Source organism: Fusarium pseudograminearum, chromosome 3, assembly GCF_000303195.2.
Source record: "Fusarium pseudograminearum CS3096 chromosome 3, whole genome shotgun sequence".
NCBI lineage: Eukaryota > Fungi > Ascomycota > Sordariomycetes > Hypocreales > Nectriaceae > Fusarium > Fusarium pseudograminearum.
Window position 1 is genome coordinate 2,089,758 of NC_031953.1, and position 17,971 is coordinate 2,107,728.

The window sequence follows — 17,971 nt, forward strand, 5'->3', positions numbered from 1 at the left end:
ATAATCTGGACCGCTAGAATGTCTCAGAAGTAAAGAGCCGAGAGCCAAGGAGATGGTTTGTTCATCATCTTGGTCTCTCGGGGACGGGGGTCGTGAGCTGGTCTGACCAGCAAGTGCCAAAACTCCAAACACCGGGCTTCCACCATTCAAGCAGCTTACCAGGTGAACGCCTCCTCAATGAAGTCGATGTGGGATCGATCTTGACGGTTTCGCACGGCCAGTCGAACCTCATCACTCAACGCACCAGGGCCACACACGGTCACAGCCATGGCGCCAACCTGGTGCTCTTGCTCCATACCCAAGAGAGTGTTGATGTTGGGACGTCCTGGGAACATTTGGACCGTGGATGAAGGGCTGTGGATTTCCTTTGTTGATCGAGGCTGGCTGACGAAGAGCATAATTCGGAGAACATCTCTTCTCTTGTCCATGCCGAGAATCTCGGTCATCCAGGGGCGAATCCACTCGAGGTGCTCAGGAGTTTGGATTGTCCAGACCAGCAAAATTCTTCGGGTGGCGACAGTACCCTCGGAAAAGCCCTCGACAAGATGCTTGATGTAAGGAACAGGGTGGGTAATGCCGACTCCGCCAGCAAAAAGAACAACAGTGCCGTAGGAGTCAAAAGAGTGGTGGCCACCATAGGGACCCTCGGCAAAGCAGCTGGTCTCAAATCTCCCTCCAGGTGCTGAAACGGCCTTCTTGTAGAGACTGTCAGTCATACCAGTCCTGCCTCGAATGACGAATGAAATTCGTTGCTGTTGCATAGCCAACAGATCCTGGTTGGTGCTGGCCAATCTCTCGTTCTTAGGGTCCTCAACACCGTCATACCAGGCGACAGAGAAGGGGTGAGATTGCCAGTAGCTGATGGCGGGCAGGTACAGGTAGGCGTGCTGTCCAGGGGCGGCTTTCCAGGGGCGGGCCAGGGTCATCGTCAATCGAACAGCGTTTCCAGGAAGAGCCTCGACAATGGTGCGGGATCGCGATCCTCCGACGTGAGAGCGAAGGATACGCCACATGCGTGAAGTTCGGTCGAAACTCCAGAGAACAATGACACCATAGACGTAGCAGAGCCACTTGTACAGTTGGGGGGATGCGGACAAGTGGTAGTACAGACCAACGACAGCAGCGCAGGCTGCGAGGATGTGAAGAGCCTTGAAGACCTCGTAAAAGCCGTGTCGGAGAGGGCTAGAGGCCTGGATCATCAGGAACACAAAGGAGCAAGTGGCCTGAAAGGTATGAGTGTAAGTACATGAGCGTAGCCGGAGCTAGGAAACCTAAGCGACTTGACTTACAATGAAACCAGGCAAGATAAAGTTGCCTGCAGGAGGAGTGAAAACCCAGCCATTCTTGCCGTAGTGAGAAATGGTATGGGCAAGGGCCTCAAGGACAACAATACGACCAAACCATCGGTGGAGGAGATTGTATGTGTCAAAGGAGATGTTCAACAAAGGGATCAAAGGATTGTTTCGTCCAGCCAATAAGAACAGGGGAACCTTGAATTGTGTTAGCGACGGGTATTCAACGTTTGCCAAGAAAAGCCACGCCGAGAGAAACGAAGCTATTTCTTTTTATTAGAGTTTGAGTGCAATCATACCATGTTGACAGTGGAGAGAACACCAGTACGGTTGCGAATGACACCACAGGCAGCGCTCATGTCAGCGGAATAGTCGATGTCGATGACACACCAAACGATATTGGAGGCGAAGTAGGCAATAAGGAAGAATAGTTGAAATCTGGTGGGCAGTGTACCGACGTTGATGGCCTTGCTGATCTGGATCTCGCGGTTGTGTCGCTTGCTGAAGACGGGGGCATAGAGAAGGTTACGCTTGAGAGACGCGAACCTCTGTGAAGGGATGGCGAAGTAGCGTTGCTTGTCATTGTTGAGGCAAGAAACATGTCGGGTGAGTCGAATGATGCGTTCGCAGACTTTCCAGATAACAACGACAAGTGATACAGAGCCGCAGACGATCATGAGGTACTTGGCGAGGTTACCGTTTGTGGTTTCGGCGATGTCCTTGAGGGCTTGCTGCTCTGGGGTGAGCTCATACCCACCGCGTGGGAGTAGTGAGTTGCCGGAACTCATCGTGGGTGATGCTGTGAGATAACGAAAGACTGGAAACGAAGAGAACAACAACAACAAGAGATCGAGGGTGGAGTTAAACGGGTCAATAAAACACAAATGTGAAATAAAAAACGAAACCTCCCCGGGAGGAATCGAGCTGAGTTTGGAGAAAAAAAAAGGCGACGGCCAAGAGAAATGAAGCAGGAAGGAATGAATGCGCAACAAGATTGCGACGGGCGGGAGAAGTGAGCGTAATGTACGTGCGGAGGGAGGAGTGCGGGATGGAGTGAATGGACGGAAATCGATGGAAACCAGCTCCAGCTCCGAAACAATCAGTCAATCAATTCCTACTACGCCGTCTTTAGGAATGAACAATCGAAACAAGAAAAGTGCAAGGAAGAGTTTTGAAAAAACGATATTGCGGAGGTTCTAGCAGCAAACAGCAAGGGATAATAATGTTAAGTACATACATACACCCTGACCATGACCCTGACACCCAACTACACTGCCAGTAAACCTTGACTAGGGACATCTTGCGAGGCTTAACTATGGGTCTGCTTTTAAATTCCCCAGCAATCAAAGCCCGAGCAGATGAGCATCAGGCCGCGTGTTGGTCTGTCGTAGAACTTCCTAGTGGCATCGTCCCTTGTATCCTCATAGGTTTGCCATCGTATCCCACTGTTACAGCTGGGGCCCGACAGCTAGGGCAGGCCTAGGCTCAGGGGCAGTTTCAAGATTTACATCAATGTCGTTCAAGATGAGCTGATCGGAGTGTGTCATTGGCGAGTCAATCCAGGCTAGTTTACCCGGCGGCTCTGCTAGCAAATCAAGCCCGACGAGGAAATAAAAACTGCCCGCACTAATAAGCAGCTCAAAATTTAGGGTTCGATAAGTACATAATCTTCGGTTATCACTATCACGTACATACATGGTGCTTTAGGCGCATTGACAAGCTAATGAACTGTGGCGGTTTCTAATTGCAAATTAAGCAACAAGCTTGCGAGAGGAATAGATCTTCCTTCTCGTACGGTAATTAAATCTATATCTCGGTACATAGCCCACCTGTCTACGTAGGCCCACTACCTAAGCGTCTCCGTAGCACTGAGCATGCCCGGCCAGGGGCATACATTTGGCAATGGATGTGGTGGCGTCGACTCCGAGTGGCGGAAGGATATATCTCAGCACTATCAATCCTGGCGACGCGGGGCCTGGCGGGGATCTTGAAACAAGGACATTCCCGAAATCTGGTAAACCGCACCGTTACTTAAACCATAAACGTCTTCTTGGCCGTTCTGGAAACGGCTGTCAACTAGATTACGACCAGGTAGACTAGATAACAATTCTCCTGTCATCAGATCCTTCAGCTCAACTGCATCTGGACGGAGTCTATGTCTCAGCATTGCAACCTCCCACTTTTAACAATGCAGGAGCCCGCTGCATGGCAACACATTGCACCTGTTGAGGGGGATAGAAACATACTACAAGAGAAAGAAACGAAAAGAAAACCTCGTTAACTACATACATACTATCCTGCAAACTAGATCCAACAAAAATGACTCGGCGGTAACTATCAAAACTATGGACCAGTCGTAGATCACATCTCGAAAAAGTTGGTGTTTGCGGATTGAGGATGACATCGATATGGCGGTTTCAAGTGGCTCCCGCCCCACTGTGACCGATGTTCTCGTAAACTGATTCTCGGCCCATGAGAGGCGGATGAATAGGGTTCTGAGACGTGCACTGAGACGCTTTCATAACATGTGCATACTGATCCTGGTAGCCTGGCGGCAGCCAACTGGCAAGAAAGAAAAAAAAAAAGAAAAAGAAAAAAGAGAAATAATAAATAATAAATCCAGACCTTGAATTGAAATGCTAAAATTATCCTCGTCTATCAGAGTAGTATACTAAGTTCATCATCTGTATCGTCATCTACCTGTTGAGCCACTGAACCCCCTGGGCTATGAAGTCGGGTCGCCTGCCAGGTCCGCGTGATATCCAAGCGCTTCAGCTTTTTTACAGCTTTTGTTTTCATGGTTGTGTTGATGCTGTTGCTGTTTCTCTTGTCAATGCCGTAGCTGTGCTTTTTCTTCGATGCTGGGCTCAGGGAAAAGGATTCACCAAGCTCATCTTCGCTGTCTTGGCCTCCCCTGACAATAAATTCAGTAATGCTGGTTGCACTCGTATCGTTTTCATCCTCCCTGTCACTGTCGTCCGTGCCATCATGATTCTCCGACCCCCTCTCACTTCCCGCGGAACTATCTTCGTCGCTCCCGTATCTAAGATTGTTACTGTAGACGACCCTAGGCCCTCTTAGGCTTCTAGTCCGGGCTCGACTATCTGGTTGTTGATCTCCGCCTGCTTGGTATCTCGTTCCGTTTTGAAGGTGGTTCTGATGTCTCAGCTCGCTTCGTTGTTTTTGACCAGGGCTGGGCAGAACCCATTCGCCGATTCCTTCCTCCCAACACCAGCCCGAGAATATCGTGCTTGTGTCTAGGGTTCCCTTGCCAGCAGCAGGAAGCCTCTCAGCGAAAGCAACATCTCGGAGATCCCTCGTTCTCTGCGCCAGAACAAAAGCCCCATCAGACACTAAACCGTTCTGAAACCAAGTTGGAAGCCCTAGTTCGTTGAATAACGTACGAATCTCAGATAAGATGTCGTGGCATGGCAGATGACACGCTTGCCCCCGGTACTGCGCGACAGAGCAAGCCAGCAAAAGTGTCTGTCTGTATTGTGTTTGTGTGGGGGTTCCGTTTCTAACTGTCAGGAGTTTCAGACAGTCATAAATCGCATGGTTTTTCGTCGTTGAACTGACGACATTTTTGTCGATCATACCGGCAGCCAGGAACCGAGCTAAAACGACAATGAGAAGACCTCTGTTTCGAGTGGTGCCAAGATGCGTCTCTTGCTGAAGTGCACAAGACTCGAGTGTGAATAGCAAGCGTCGAACCGAGTGTAGTTTCCAAGGTTCCTTGTCATTCATTTCAGTGCCTAGGGTCCATATCGCTGCTGCCACTGCAGCCAACACATTCGTTAGAGTCTCATCCTCTGAAGCTTCTTCCGTTTTCAACGCTTTTCCGTCTTCTAGTAGAAGCTGGTCAATGGCTGTACACATGAAATCGATGACCGGGGCCACAGGCGTTCTTCTGTGAAGTAAAATCTCGATTCCTCTTGTCCATACTGACTGAAACGCCCGAGACGTGAGCCAGCTCGGCGGGAGTTTCTTGTCCTTGATGAGGGTTGAAAGGCAATACCAAGATGGGCCGATTGTTCCTTGGCCGTACAAGCTTTTTAGGATAGCCCCTAGAGGCTGGACTGCACTACTCTCCAGCAGCGTACTTGCCGAACCGCAGGGCGCAGTCAAGGGGAGCTTCAGACTCGAGACAAGTCGCGCTGCTTCAGCCCTACACTCCAGGCTGATGCAAAGATCAGCCAACAATCGTACAAAAGGGGGCTCAAAAAGACTTTCTGAGACAGCCGTTGCCAACAGAGAAATAGCGTGTGCACGAACAACTAGTTTGAGTGATTTCCAGCCAATATTCGTGCTCCCGAAATTTTCAAGTTGCTCGTAAAGCTCTATCGATGCTTTAGATGATTCCCACTTCAATGACTTCCCTTCCATTGCTGCGGTCTGTCGATCCCAGTCTTCTATCACGGCCAAAGCATCCGGAACCTTGCGAAGGCACATTCCCAAAAGCGATTTTGGGTGCGCCGACTGGCCTAGTGGTTCCGTTGAACCCAGTAAGCCACTTAGCCAACTAAATATTATTTCGTAGATGCGGTATTGACTGTCGGGAACGATCCGGCGGAGCGATTGCAATTCTGTGAATAGTGATGCGGAACCGGTCGCTTTTGGCTTGGAAGATTCAGGCAAAGAATTTATATTCTGATCTTGCAGTTCAAGGCTGCATAGTGCTGGCGTCGTGAAGTCAATTCGCCCAACTCGTGAGGGCGTACGTTCAATCTTCATGCTACCCAGGGTGCGTAATGATCGTGGTGGAGTTGATGTGGGCGATTCGGCTGGTTTGACTGGAACTGGAGTCGATCGGCGTCTTCCGTAAGTGTGTCGCGCTCGCTTTGAGTGCTTCGCGGGTTCTTGGCTGATGTTTGTTCGCTTCATGTGGGATGTTTGTGGTTGACGTGCCTCATTAACAAGTTTCCTCAGGGATACTAAACGACACTCAAGCTGCCGTAATAGCCGTTGACATCTTGCAGCAGTCCATATCTGTGTATCTTTGCATCGTTTGCCTCCACCCGTCATAAGACAATGTGCGGATGGAGATGGTAATGTATGTTGTTCGCTCATCATATACAAGGGGCTCCGTACAAAATAAAGCAAATACCCGAGTAGAGATGTTATAAAGAAACAAAAACAGTAAATATATTCAAGAATGATTCCGCATGATCGCGTATACGTAATAAACTGAGAGTGCGATCAAGATGCAAGGAGATGGGGCATTGCAGATGCATGCTTGATATTGCTGGTAGGAGAAAGGCTGGGTCTTGTTTACATATTCCCACGTTTGGCTTAGCGTAGCCGTCGAACATTCTGGGGAGGGCCGGCTTCGGTGGGGTTAGATGCTGGAGGGGCTCAATACTCGAACTGTACCTCGTTTAACCGCTCAGATTTACAGAGGAATGATGTACCGTTGCTGTAGATCGCGTTCTGAACGCCGCCCGGCTACTTCCTTGCCCGCACACCTTTGGCAAGTCCGGGCTCGAAGCCTCAATGCCGGACCATTGCCGCCGCACCGCACCGCACCACAACCCGTCCAATTTTTTTTCAATCTCCCCTCCGTCACGACCTACATCCCACCTTCGAAGAACGTCGTTCAATTGATTGTCTTCCCCCTCCAGTGCATATCCCGTCCCATGCCTGGTCTTCCCCCTCACTATTTACTTTTCTTTTGCTCTTGAATTGTTTTTTGAAATCTCCATACTGTCAATATGGCTTCGGAGACTACTCCTCCCGCTCAGGCGCCCGGTACGTATAAATTACTGAATTTGTGAAGCTAGACCGCCCTTGTCAGAGCTGGAAAGTCCAGGGTCATCGACAACGTCAACTCCGTTATTCGAGACGTCTATTGTAGCTTTGAATTGGAGGGCACACAGTCTTTATTTTATCTTTTTGCTTTTGCTCCTGCTTCCGTTTTGCAACACTAAGCTAATATGTCTCACAGCTGCTGCGTCCGAGGAGCCCGAGACCAACATGGAGGCGGAAGCCCAAGATGTCGACGTCGGGGCCGAAGGTAGCTACTATTGCCCCTCCGATTAGCGACACAGATGAAATGGCATGGGTGTCTAACTATCTGACAGCCTTAATAAACCTTACCATTGTCTTGCCCGATGCCAATGCTAGCAAGATGCAGATCATGGTTTGTCATTGACTTATACCACCCCACGTCAATAAACCTCATACTCACCAAACTCAGGTTTCTTCTCAAGAACAGGTCCACGAAATCCGACAATCGATCATTGACCTTCCATCGGCATTCCAGTACACTTGCTTTCACCTCGAATTCAATGGCGAGAAGATCAACGACTTCATCCCCCTCACTGAAATTCCTGAGCTTGGCACCACACCCGAATTCCACATTGTTGAGGATCCTTATACCGAGAAGGAGGCTCGCATTCACTTTATCCGCATTCGGGAACTTATTGGCGCTTCCGGAGATCGATGCGACACTGCCCAGGGTCTTCTTCCTGGACTTTCTCTCTTCGAGACTGTGACCGCCGAGGCTCAGAGCAGCGACAACAAAGAAGAAGAGTCCTCTGAGGAGTCACCTGTCAAGGACTACGACTTCCAAGCTGTGCCTTCACTTACCGGGCTGATCCCTCCTGTTTCCGAGCCCGCCCCCAAGACAGTAAAGCAGATCTCCTTGTCGTCTTGGAACCCCCCTCCACCTCATCTGCGACAGCGTGGCCATCTGCTTTACCTTGTTGTGTCTACCAATGAAGGCGAACAATACCAGGTCACTTCCCACGTATCGGGCTTCTATGTCAACAAATCGTCTAATGCCAAATTCGATCCTTTCCCTCGCCCAGCCCCCAAGGGCCAGTCCGCACACTCTTTGTTGAGTCTGATCGAGCTTGTCTCCCCTACTTTCGCCGAGTCCTTCACGAAGCTTCAGGATTACAACAACCAAAAAGACCCCCTCGCCACTTTCCAAATCACCAATGCTACTCCCGCTGCTCCCTGGGTCGTTCCGTCTCCCAACTCGTCGCTTTGCACACATCTGCCAGACCCTGCACGATCTCAAGAGACCTACCTCCTTAACGGTGTCGAAAACACCGACACTCTGCGGGACTGGAACGAAGAGTTTCAATCGGCCAAGGAGCTTCCACGCGAGTCTGTTCAAGACCGTGTCTTCCGCGAGCGACTCATTTCCAAGCTGTTTGCTGACTACAATGAGGCTGCCACTCGAGGCGCTGTTATGGTCGCGCGTGGCGAGATCGCACCCTTGAACCCTACCGAATGCAGAGATGCTCAGATCTTTGTCTACAACAACATCTTTTTCTCTTTCGGTGCTGACGGTGTCGGTACATTCACCTCTGAGGGTGGCGATGAGGCTGCCCGTGTTGCTACCGGTAAGGACGTTGCTGGTGTGAAGCTTGTCAACCAATTGGACATTGAGGGACTGTTTACCCCTGCTACCGTCGTTGTTGATTACATGGGAAGTCGAATTGTTGGACAAAGCATCGTTCCTGGAATTTTCAAGCAACGAGAGCCGGGAGAGAACCAGATCGACTATGGCGCCGTAGACGGCAAGGACACTGTCGCTGCCGATGAGAGATTTGCCCCAGGTTTTGCTCAATTGTCCAAGGCTCTGAAGGTGAAGAAGCACCCCGTTTGGGACAAGGACGGCAAGCGATTCGACTTGGAGGCTAGTGTAGAGACCAAGGGCCTGCTCGGCACAGATGCCCGTAAGTATGTTCTGGACTTGTACCGCATTAGCCCCCTGGATATTGCTTGGCTTGACGAAGACGGTCTTCCTGAGGACGGCGATGCCTATCCCCACCGCATGACTGTTCTCCGACCCGAGCTTGTCGACTCCTTTTCACGATACAAGTTGAAGCAGTGGGTAGATGAGAATGTTGCTCGTCGTGCTGAGGAGAAGAAAGAGAAGGATGGCGAGAAGGAAGGTGAGAAGGCAGAGGAAGAGAAGAAGCCCGAGGAAGGAGAGAAGACTGAAGAGGGTGAGAAGACCGAAGAGGGCGAGGCTTCAAAGGAGGAAGAATACCAGCCTAACCTTGCGGACTTCAAGTTCGCTCTTAACCCTGACGCATTCAGTGGACAGGTGCCTCAAACTGATGAAGAGAAGGCCGAATTCGCAGCAGACGAAGAAGAAGTCAGGGCAGCTGGTACCTACCTCCGCGAACAGGTCATCCCTGACTTGCTTAAGGAGCTTTCTGAATCCGAGATCAGCTTCCCTATGGACGGCCACTCGTTGAGCCGACTGTTGCACAAGCGCGGTATCAACGTGAGATACCTGGGCAAGGTCGCAGAACTCTCCAACGATGGTCGGCTGCGATGCCTCCGCGAGATTTGTGTCCAGGATATGGTTTCTCGAGCGTTCAAGCATATTTCTGGTGCCTACCTTCGCCATCTACCTGTTCCTGCAATCCCTGCTGCTGTGTCTCACCTTCTCAACTGTCTGCTCGGACACAAGTTCAACGACAAGCCTGTTGCTGAGCTTGACCCTGACATTCGCAGCCTCTACGCTGATGCCGATTGGTCGTTTGAAAAGGTTACACCTGAGAGCCTACGGGAAAACATTGAAGAGCAGATTCTCCAGCGATTCCGATACGAACTTGATGAAGAGTGGTACAACACAGTTCGCCCCGTTCAGCTCCTTCGTGAGGTATCCTTAAAGCTCGGCATCCAGGTCCAGGCCAAGGACTACGCTTTCACTGCTGATGAGGCTGCTGCTGCCACCGCTACCGCTACCGCTACCACATCGGCGAAGACCGAGAAGATTCCCGTCAATGGCCAGGCCAACGGAGAATCTGGTAGCAGCAAGAAGAAGAAGAAGAACAAGGCCCGCGAGGCTTCTCCTCCCGAGACAGTGGCCACTTCCAACGTCCACACCTTCAGCCCTGACGACATTGTCGACCTGGTTCCTTTGATCAAGGACTCTTGCCCTCGCAGCTCCCTTGCCGAAGAGGCTCTTGAGGCTGGCCGCATCTCCCTTATGCAGAACCAGAAGAAGCTTGGTCAGGAGCTCCTTCTGGAGTCCCTTTCTTTGCATGAGCAGATCTACGGTATCCTGCATCCCGAGGTTGCTCGTGTATACAACAGCTTGTCCATGCTGTACTATCAGCTTGATGAGAAGGAGGCTGCTGTTGACCTTGCCCGCAAGGCCATCATTGTATCTGAGAGAACTGTGGGCGTCGACTCGGCTGAGACCCTTCTCAACTACCTCAACTTGAGCTTGTTCCTCCACCAAATTGGCGATAGCAAGGGTGCTCTTGTGTACTCCAAACATGCTCTCAAGATGTGGAAGATCATCTACGGTCCTGACCACCCAGACACCATCACGACACTCAACAATGCTGCCGTAATGCTTCAGCACCTCAAGGCATACCACGAGTCTCGACTCTGGTTTGAGGAGTCTCTGCGTGTATGTGAGTCTGTTTTCGGCAAGCAGTCTGTCAACACCGCCACTCTGCTTTTCCAGCTTGCCCAGGCTCTTGCTTTGGATCGCGATTCCAAGGCTGCTGTGGGTCGTATGCGCGAGTCCTACAACGTCTTCCTTGCTGAGCTCGGACCTGATGATAAGAACACCAAGGAGGCTGAAAGCTGGCTCGAGCAGCTCACTCAGAACGCTGTGAACATCGCCAAGAACGCCAAGGATGTTGCTGCTCGACGACTCCGTACTGGAATCCGATTCAACACCAATGCTTCTAACCCCGGCGTTCCTAGCGGCGTTGTGCCTAGCCACGCTGGTCCCGGCTCGCAAGTCGACGCTCGCAGCATCGACGAGCTGATAAAGTTCATCGAGGGTGGTGAACATGGGCAGTCAAAGAAGCGTACCGGCCGTGGCAACCCTAAGCGACGCGGCCAGGCTGGGGCCCGATAAACTGACATTTAACAAAGTAAAAAAAATAAGGTTGGTATATGGTTGAGATTTTGGCTCACTATTGTGTAAATGTAGACGGCCGGAAAAGCATGGGATTCCATTATCTTTATATGGTTTTTACTGGATAGCTGGGTCATAGAAAAGGCCCCTTAACATGGGTTTGGTTGGTGATATGGTCGGACGCACGGCGGCGCGTGTATACGTATTTGCATCAAAAGGCGCGTTCTCAAAAAAAAATTGTACATATATCTATCCATGGCTTTGCTGTTGGCCATTGGCCAGACCATCTTCACTCTTATATACTGTGTTCACGCTTCCAACCCTTTTCTTCACATTTCATTCATTGCAGTTCAAATCTCCAAATAGTATGCATACTCGCATTTCAAATCAAAGTACTTTTATACAGGGCAACCAAAAGCCTCGAGGCATTGCATTCATTACTGTCGTCAACATTCTCTGCACGCTAACATCATGTGCGCCCACAGGTTGGTGAGAAAAAAATATAACATCACTGGCCAAGACCCTGCCCACCGACAACATTAACACCAGATCAAGAGGGGCGGCCTATGTGTGGCCTTGCAAAATAGAGGCACCTCCACCAACCGGTGCATGGTACGAACCGATACTCTGGAATCCTCTGAAGCATTATGTTAGCGATACATCACCCAGCATGACAAACAGATTACTTACTTTGTCAGATCAAACCCTTGTTCTTCCTCGGCCTCCGTTGGTTCAGCGAGGGGTTGTGGACTTGACTTTTGAGGTCGAGATGGGCTGCTCAAAGGAGACTTATCTCCGCGCGGCGGACTGCTGCTCTGGGGGGGCAGGACACCCCCAGCTTTGGTAGGACTTATGTCATAGCCACCGCGAGATTTCAATGGCGTACTGCCAATATCTGCGTACTTCCAGAAAGGCGCTGGTGAACTGGTAGGCATGTGCTGGCTTGGTCGTTGAGCTGTGCTCGGTGGTGCGAGCTTGGGATGCATCCTAGGAGGAGCCGGTGTCACAAATGATCCTCCGTCTTCTTGCAGATATGATGAAGTCAAGGTAGGGGATTGTGGATTGTACCCTGAGAACGACGAGTCCCTGGCTGGCGTCTTTCTTGGGCGAGGTAAAGGGCTTCCGTCGATTGTCATTGTCGCACTCCTGCCAAAGGACCGGTCAGGCGTTGACTGGGCAATGAGTAAGGAGGGTTTTGGGGGTGGTGAAGCAGGGGGCGAGCCCCGTCGCTTACGAGCCGAGGGGGGTTCTCTTGATGCCATGTCCCTCGGGCCATGTGTGATGTAGGCAAGTTGATTTGGAGATGATGGGGCGGATGATCCACGGTGACCGCCGCGACCGACACGATAGGCATTCCGCACCATCTCCTCCCTGGCTTCAGGGACAATCTGCCACTTCATGCCTTTTCCAGGCTCATCCGTCGACCGAGCGACTTTGTCAAATGACTTGTTGAGCGAGAGATTGTGTCTGATTGAGTTCTGTAAGATGTAAGCAGTTGAGCAGGGGTTGTAGGCATGTAGCGCAACTTACCTGCCACCCAGCAGCTTGCTGATGACGATAGTACGCATATGTGCTCATGATGTAGTTGTAGATACCATTCAAGTTGAGCTTTCCATCAGGCGCATTCAAGATAGCCTGCGTTATCATTTGAGCGTAGCTGTATTGTGGTTTAATGTGCTGGTTCTCATCCTGGCTCAGATCGACACCATTGGCACCAACCATGACAGCTGGTGTACTTGTGGCCGGTGACTTGACGACATTCTGAGTCGATGGTGGTGTTCCGGGTCGCTTATACTCAGGGGGTGCCGGCGCAATGAGAGGCTGCCGGCGTGATGCCCGGGACTGTGGGGTATCTGTGCTAACGCCGGCGCGTTGCAGATAGACGGGGTGGACGGTTAGAGGAGTGATCTCGGATGGCAGGACGAACATCATCTCGACATTTCCAATCTCGATAACCTCGCCGCTGGTGAGAGGGTGCGACTGGCCGGCCTTGACGGGCTGACTGTCCACCTTAGCACCATTGCGACCTTTGACACGAAGAAACCATTTCTCATCCTTGGAATCGAAAGAGATGGTAGCATGCTCGCGCGATACCATCTTGCTGGGACCCAGGTCGATGTGAATATGGGATTCGTCCTCTTCTGAGCCGGTAGGCTGCGAGTTGTGCGAGGTTTCGGGAGCTCGGCCGATATTGACATTGAGTTTTGTGATGTAGAATGTCCAATCTTGAGCAGCGACTTTGGCGTAGGCCTTGACGCCGTCGCCTTTGGCCTCGTGGATGACATTTGAGTGATCTTTGCTAGCTTGCACATCCTGGCTGCGAAGGTGTTGCGTGATTTGCGATACCAGTTGATCGTCGTTGGGCGCGGGGGGTTCTTCGTCTTCCAAAACCTGAAGAGACAAGACCAGTCAAAATCAGCGGATGCGGGCATGGGCATGGGCGCGAACGGAAGGGAACAGTGGCAATATATACCTTCTTGCGACGTTTTGCTGGACGACTGGGCGAGGACTCTTCGATTTCGACCGGTGGTGAAGTAGCTGTGGTCGCAGTCGCGGCTTTACGCGGTTCGCGACGAGCCCTAGAGGCTCTCTTTGCCGATGGTGGCATGGTGCGCAGAGTCAGAGCTCGCAGATTAGATAGCGTATGTCGACGAACAGATGTGTAACGGCGAGATTTAAAAATGAACAAGTCGAGGCAGGTCAAGTGTTGGAAGCGTGCGTGGAAATTTGAGCGTTAAGCAATATTGTCAGTCTCCCTGGCGATGGACGTTTTTTGTGCCCTTGAGGTTGAAGTGAAATATAGTATAGTAAAGTCGTGTCGTCAATCAACGTATTGGATCGTCTAACTGACTAGACTGACTATCTAGGTAGGTACCCAAGGTAGGCACTGTAGCAAATAAATGCCCTTTAAAGTTCGTACCGCGTTCGCGTTGAATTTTAGTGTCATTGAGTGGCAGGGCAGCAAGGCCATGGCAGGAGCGTGGGCTGGGATGTGGGTACAATGTACCGGTTTGTGCATATTCGAACCCCGTTGAGTGAATTCGAGACACACGCTCGACCACTAACATACCTGACAAGGGGCTAGCTGTGGCTATATAAGTCCAGTGTATTGCCTGTAAGGGGGTCCCGCTAGCGCGGGCAGACGTGCCTCTGTTCCATTGTGCCAACGTCATTGGGAAGGAAGGCAGGGCAATACAGGGCAGGGCAGGGGACTGAGGCGGTTGGGTTTGGAATCCAGAAGAACGAGAGTTGTATGTTCGATGTTGAAGTTTAGGTTACTCGTATATCCAGAGACCTGCCTTAGTACTACCTATAGTACTAAGGTAGTTAGTTACCTTTAGTCATTTATATTTCATTTTCTAGTTGGATTCCTCAAGGCAATACTCTGGTTGCCTGTCTAATTGTACCATCTCATATGCAGATATTGTAGTGGGTTTCAGTGGAGGACTCGCTGCACATGCAGTTCCTCTGTCCCTGTTGGGTCCCCAGGCGGCTTTTCGCTGATAATTGAATATTTCAACTCCCCATACTTTTGCGTGATGCGTATCCGTACATGCCCACACATGCACATGCGTAACCTTGAATAACCCCAGCCTCGAGATTAGAAGGCTGTTTGTTTATTGAGCTTTTGACTCTGATTGTGTTCAGTGCCAGCTAAGGGATACAAAGCAATGATTCAACCCCCCCCCCCGTTTGAGGCAGCAGCGGATAGGTACTGCAACAGGCGAGGGTCCAAGCAATTGTTGGTATTGTATCCGCACTCCGTAAATACTTAAACAAGGCCGTGACAATTAAGAGATACAGAGTCAATCCAGGTACAAGGTACCTACTAACACAGGCACGCCCGTTCATTGCCCACACATGCCTGCAGGTTGTCGGCGGGGACCATCCATCGCGTTTGTGCAGCCTCGTGTGCCTTATTGTAGGCACTTACTAAGGTAGGTACGGTACATACGGCCTACCAGCCAGAAACACTCTTTCATTACCCAAAAAAAAACTTAAACAGAAAAACGATCTTCTTTCATCACACAGCGACAAAACACGGTATTACTTCGATCTTATTATTTACCCTTGAGAACCGACCATCGCCTATATTCTTCTTCATACCGAACCTCAATCGCCCTCTCAGAACCAGCCTCTCCCTTGCGCTACCCTTGGAGAGGCTTGAAAGCCGCTGCAGTGCAGTCAGTCCTCCACAAACCGAGCTGGCCATATTCCACCGAACTGGCCTCCGCTGTTTCAATACTCGCTCGATCGCCCGCACCTGGCTTGAGATCAGGTTTCCCTCCAACCATTGTCGCTCCTTAACCGTTTTCTCATTCCGATTTCCAATTACACATCATTCATCAAAGTGCTTGTCCCAGCAAAGCCATGGCATCTGATCAGGCTTTCGGCGTTACGCCTCCAATTTCTGTTCAGCTTCCAACTGAAGCAGAGCTGCGTCAGTCTGACGCTCTCTTGGAAGAGCTTAAACGACAAAAGACATTTGAGAGCCCAGCTGAGACAGCCAAAAGGTTAGTGAATGCATCTCGATCGCGTCGCGATCATCGACTAATCCATTCGGTACAGAGAAGAAGTCCTAGCCTCGATTCAAATCATTTGCGATGCGTTCGTCCGTCGAGTCGCCGAAGAGAAAGAACCCAAAAACGAAGTTCTCGTCCGAAATGCGAGAGGCAGAGTCTTCACATACGGCAGTTACCGACTTGGTGTTTATGGTCCCGGTTCCGATATTGATACACTTATCGTCGCACCCAGATACGTAACTCGGGAGGACTATTTCAAATACTTTCCCGATTTGCTAGTCTCGATGGCTCCCAAGGACGCCATCACCGACATGGCTGTTGTGACTGACGCTTTTGTACCTATTATCAAGTTTGAGTACTTCGGCATCAGTATTGATTTGATTTTCTCCAGGATCATTCAAAAACAATTGGCACCGGACTTCAAGGATCTCAAGGACTCCGGCTTGTTGCGCGGACTGGATGAAGCAGAGCTGCGATCTCTCAACGGCACGCGAGTAACGGACGAGATTCTCACCCTGGTACCAGAGCAGAGCACTTTCAAAAATGCTTTACGAGCGATCAAACTATGGGCGCAACGTCGCGCTGTTTATGCCAACATCATGGGCTTTCCTGGTGGTGTAGCATGGGCCATGCTTGTTGCGCGCGTCTGCCAACTTTATCCCAAGGCTACACCAGCAGTCATCGTCAACAAGTTTTTCCTGGTTATTAGCCAGTGGCGCTGGCCGCAGCCTGTTCTTCTCAAGCCAATTGAGGGCGGTCCTTTGCCCGTTCGTGTTTGGAATCCCAAGGTATGTGTGATTCCGCTGCCAGCTGAGGAACAGCCTGCTAATCTCACTTTGTTCAGCTATACAAGGGCGACACGTTTCATCTGATGCCGGTCATCACTCCAGCTTATCCTTCAATGTGCGCCACCTTCAACATTACCCGTTCGTCAATGACAATCATCAATCGAGAACTTAAACGAGCTCTCCAGATCTCCGAAAGCATCATGGTTGGTATGCGCCCTTGGAGCGATCTCTTCGCCAAGCATTCCTTTTTCACAGCCGGTTACAAATACTACATCTCCGTGATCTCAGCTGCGAAAACTAAGGAGTCCCACACAATTTGGTCCGGCTACGTCGAGTCCAAGGTCCGAATGTTGGTACAGAAGCTCGAGCAGCACCAGTCCATTGCTCTGGCTCACCCCTTCAACAAGGGTTATGAGCGACAGCATCGATGTCAGAACGAAAAGGAAATCGAAGCTGTGCAGGAAGGTAGCCTTGACTTCTTGTCTAAGGAAGATGCCACGGAACCTACCACTATCAAGATCGAGCCTGCGGTAGCCGAATTGCCGATCAAGACTGAGAACGGGGAGGACGGCAAATCCATCAAGGCTGAAAATGGTGAGAATGGATTGACTGTCAAATCCGAAACTACAGAAGACAATGGTCCCATCACCGCTGAGCCTTTCAACCCTGAGACATCAGGTGATACCAAACCTTCGGAAACACCTGTGGTAAGCGGTGCGACCAATGTTTACACGACCACACATTACATTGGCCTAGAGTTAGCTGCTGGTAAGTACTGTGCCCGGCATTTTTGCGGCAGCTCTACGACAAATTGACGGTAGCTAACACAGACTTTGCAGGCGCCAAATCACTTGATTTGTCTTATCAAGTCGAGGAGTTCAAGGAACTATGCACTTCTTGGCAAAAGTACAAGGATGATTTGAAGGATGTTGTGTCTATTGGTATTCAGCACGTCCGAAAGTGAGTCCTGCACAGATATTCCAGACGCCAGCACACCATGGCTTGCTGACCTTGCAATAGCTTCAACCTACCAGACGACGTATTCGAGGACGGCGAGAAGAAGCCCCAGAAAAAGTCTGCCGCTAAAGGCGCAGCAAACAACAAGAAACGCGGACCCCCTGAGGTATTTATGCATCACCACGCGAACTCCCATTGCTGGCGACGTTGCCCTGCTCCGAATGGCACCTCTTCCGACTTGTCGCAGCGTACTAATGCCATTTTTAGGAAACACCACCCCCTGCAAAGAGGCAACAATCCTCGATTGCAGCTGCAGGCTGAGAACATTTGCATCCCTCGGGTATGCCATGAGATGGCCGACTCGAAAGACTTGGACATTTACCTGGATGTGCAATTTGCACAACATATCAAGAACCGGCAAGTCCACAAGCGGCTGCACGACTGGTCTTTGACCAACTACCACACTAACTTAAAGACATAAAAAAAAGTACCTCTTCGTCTGGACTGAACTGCATCAACTTGGTAAGTTGGCAGTCGCATCCTGATCTACCAACGCATTGCTGGTGG

General features: G+C 50.7%; 5 protein-coding genes across 5 annotated transcripts, besides 2 other annotated features; 2 read left to right on the forward strand and 3 right to left on the reverse strand.

The window, feature by feature from the left end:
• Positions 1-155: 155 nt before the first annotated feature.
• FPSE_09298 (uncharacterized protein) lies at positions 156-2,080 on the reverse strand (the record flags this gene model as incomplete). Its single annotated transcript, XM_009262415.1, has 3 exons — positions 156-1,223; positions 1,290-1,490; positions 1,592-2,080. 3 exons carry the CDS (start codon positions 2,078-2,080, stop codon positions 156-158), a joined length of 1,758 nt encoding a protein of 585 aa, XP_009260690.1.
• A 1,779-nt stretch (positions 2,081-3,859) lies between these two features.
• Positions 3,860-3,896: a repeat region.
• Positions 3,897-3,950: 54 nt separating this feature from the next.
• On the reverse strand, positions 3,951-6,176 carry FPSE_09299 (uncharacterized protein; the record flags this gene model as incomplete). The annotated part of the gene is made up of 1 exon (XM_009262416.1): positions 3,951-6,176. One exon carries the CDS (start codon positions 6,174-6,176, stop codon positions 3,951-3,953), a length of 2,226 nt encoding a protein of 741 aa, XP_009260691.1.
• An 827-nt stretch (positions 6,177-7,003) lies between these two features.
• Positions 7,004-11,136, forward strand: FPSE_09300 (uncharacterized protein; the record flags this gene model as incomplete). The annotated part of the gene is made up of 4 exons (XM_009262417.1): positions 7,004-7,040; positions 7,237-7,305; positions 7,373-7,431; positions 7,489-11,136. The coding sequence occupies 4 exons, from the start codon at positions 7,004-7,006 to the stop codon at positions 11,134-11,136; spliced, it is 3,813 nt and encodes a 1,270-aa protein (XP_009260692.1).
• Positions 9,166-9,293: a repeat region.
• Positions 11,137-11,700: 564 nt separating the features above from the next.
• FPSE_09301 (uncharacterized protein) lies at positions 11,701-13,744 on the reverse strand (the record flags this gene model as incomplete). The annotated part of the gene is made up of 4 exons (XM_009262418.1): positions 11,701-11,773; positions 11,827-12,614; positions 12,667-13,527; positions 13,610-13,744. The coding sequence occupies 4 exons, from the start codon at positions 13,742-13,744 to the stop codon at positions 11,701-11,703; spliced, it is 1,857 nt and encodes a 618-aa protein (XP_009260693.1).
• Positions 13,745-15,507: 1,763 nt separating this feature from the next.
• On the forward strand, positions 15,508-17,885 carry FPSE_09302 (uncharacterized protein; the record flags this gene model as incomplete). The annotated part of the gene is made up of 5 exons (XM_009262419.1): positions 15,508-15,650; positions 15,706-16,447; positions 16,504-17,215; positions 17,287-17,407; positions 17,468-17,885. The coding sequence occupies 5 exons, from the start codon at positions 15,508-15,510 to the stop codon at positions 17,883-17,885; spliced, it is 2,136 nt and encodes a 711-aa protein (XP_009260694.1).
• Between the last annotated feature and the right edge of the window lie 86 nt (positions 17,886-17,971).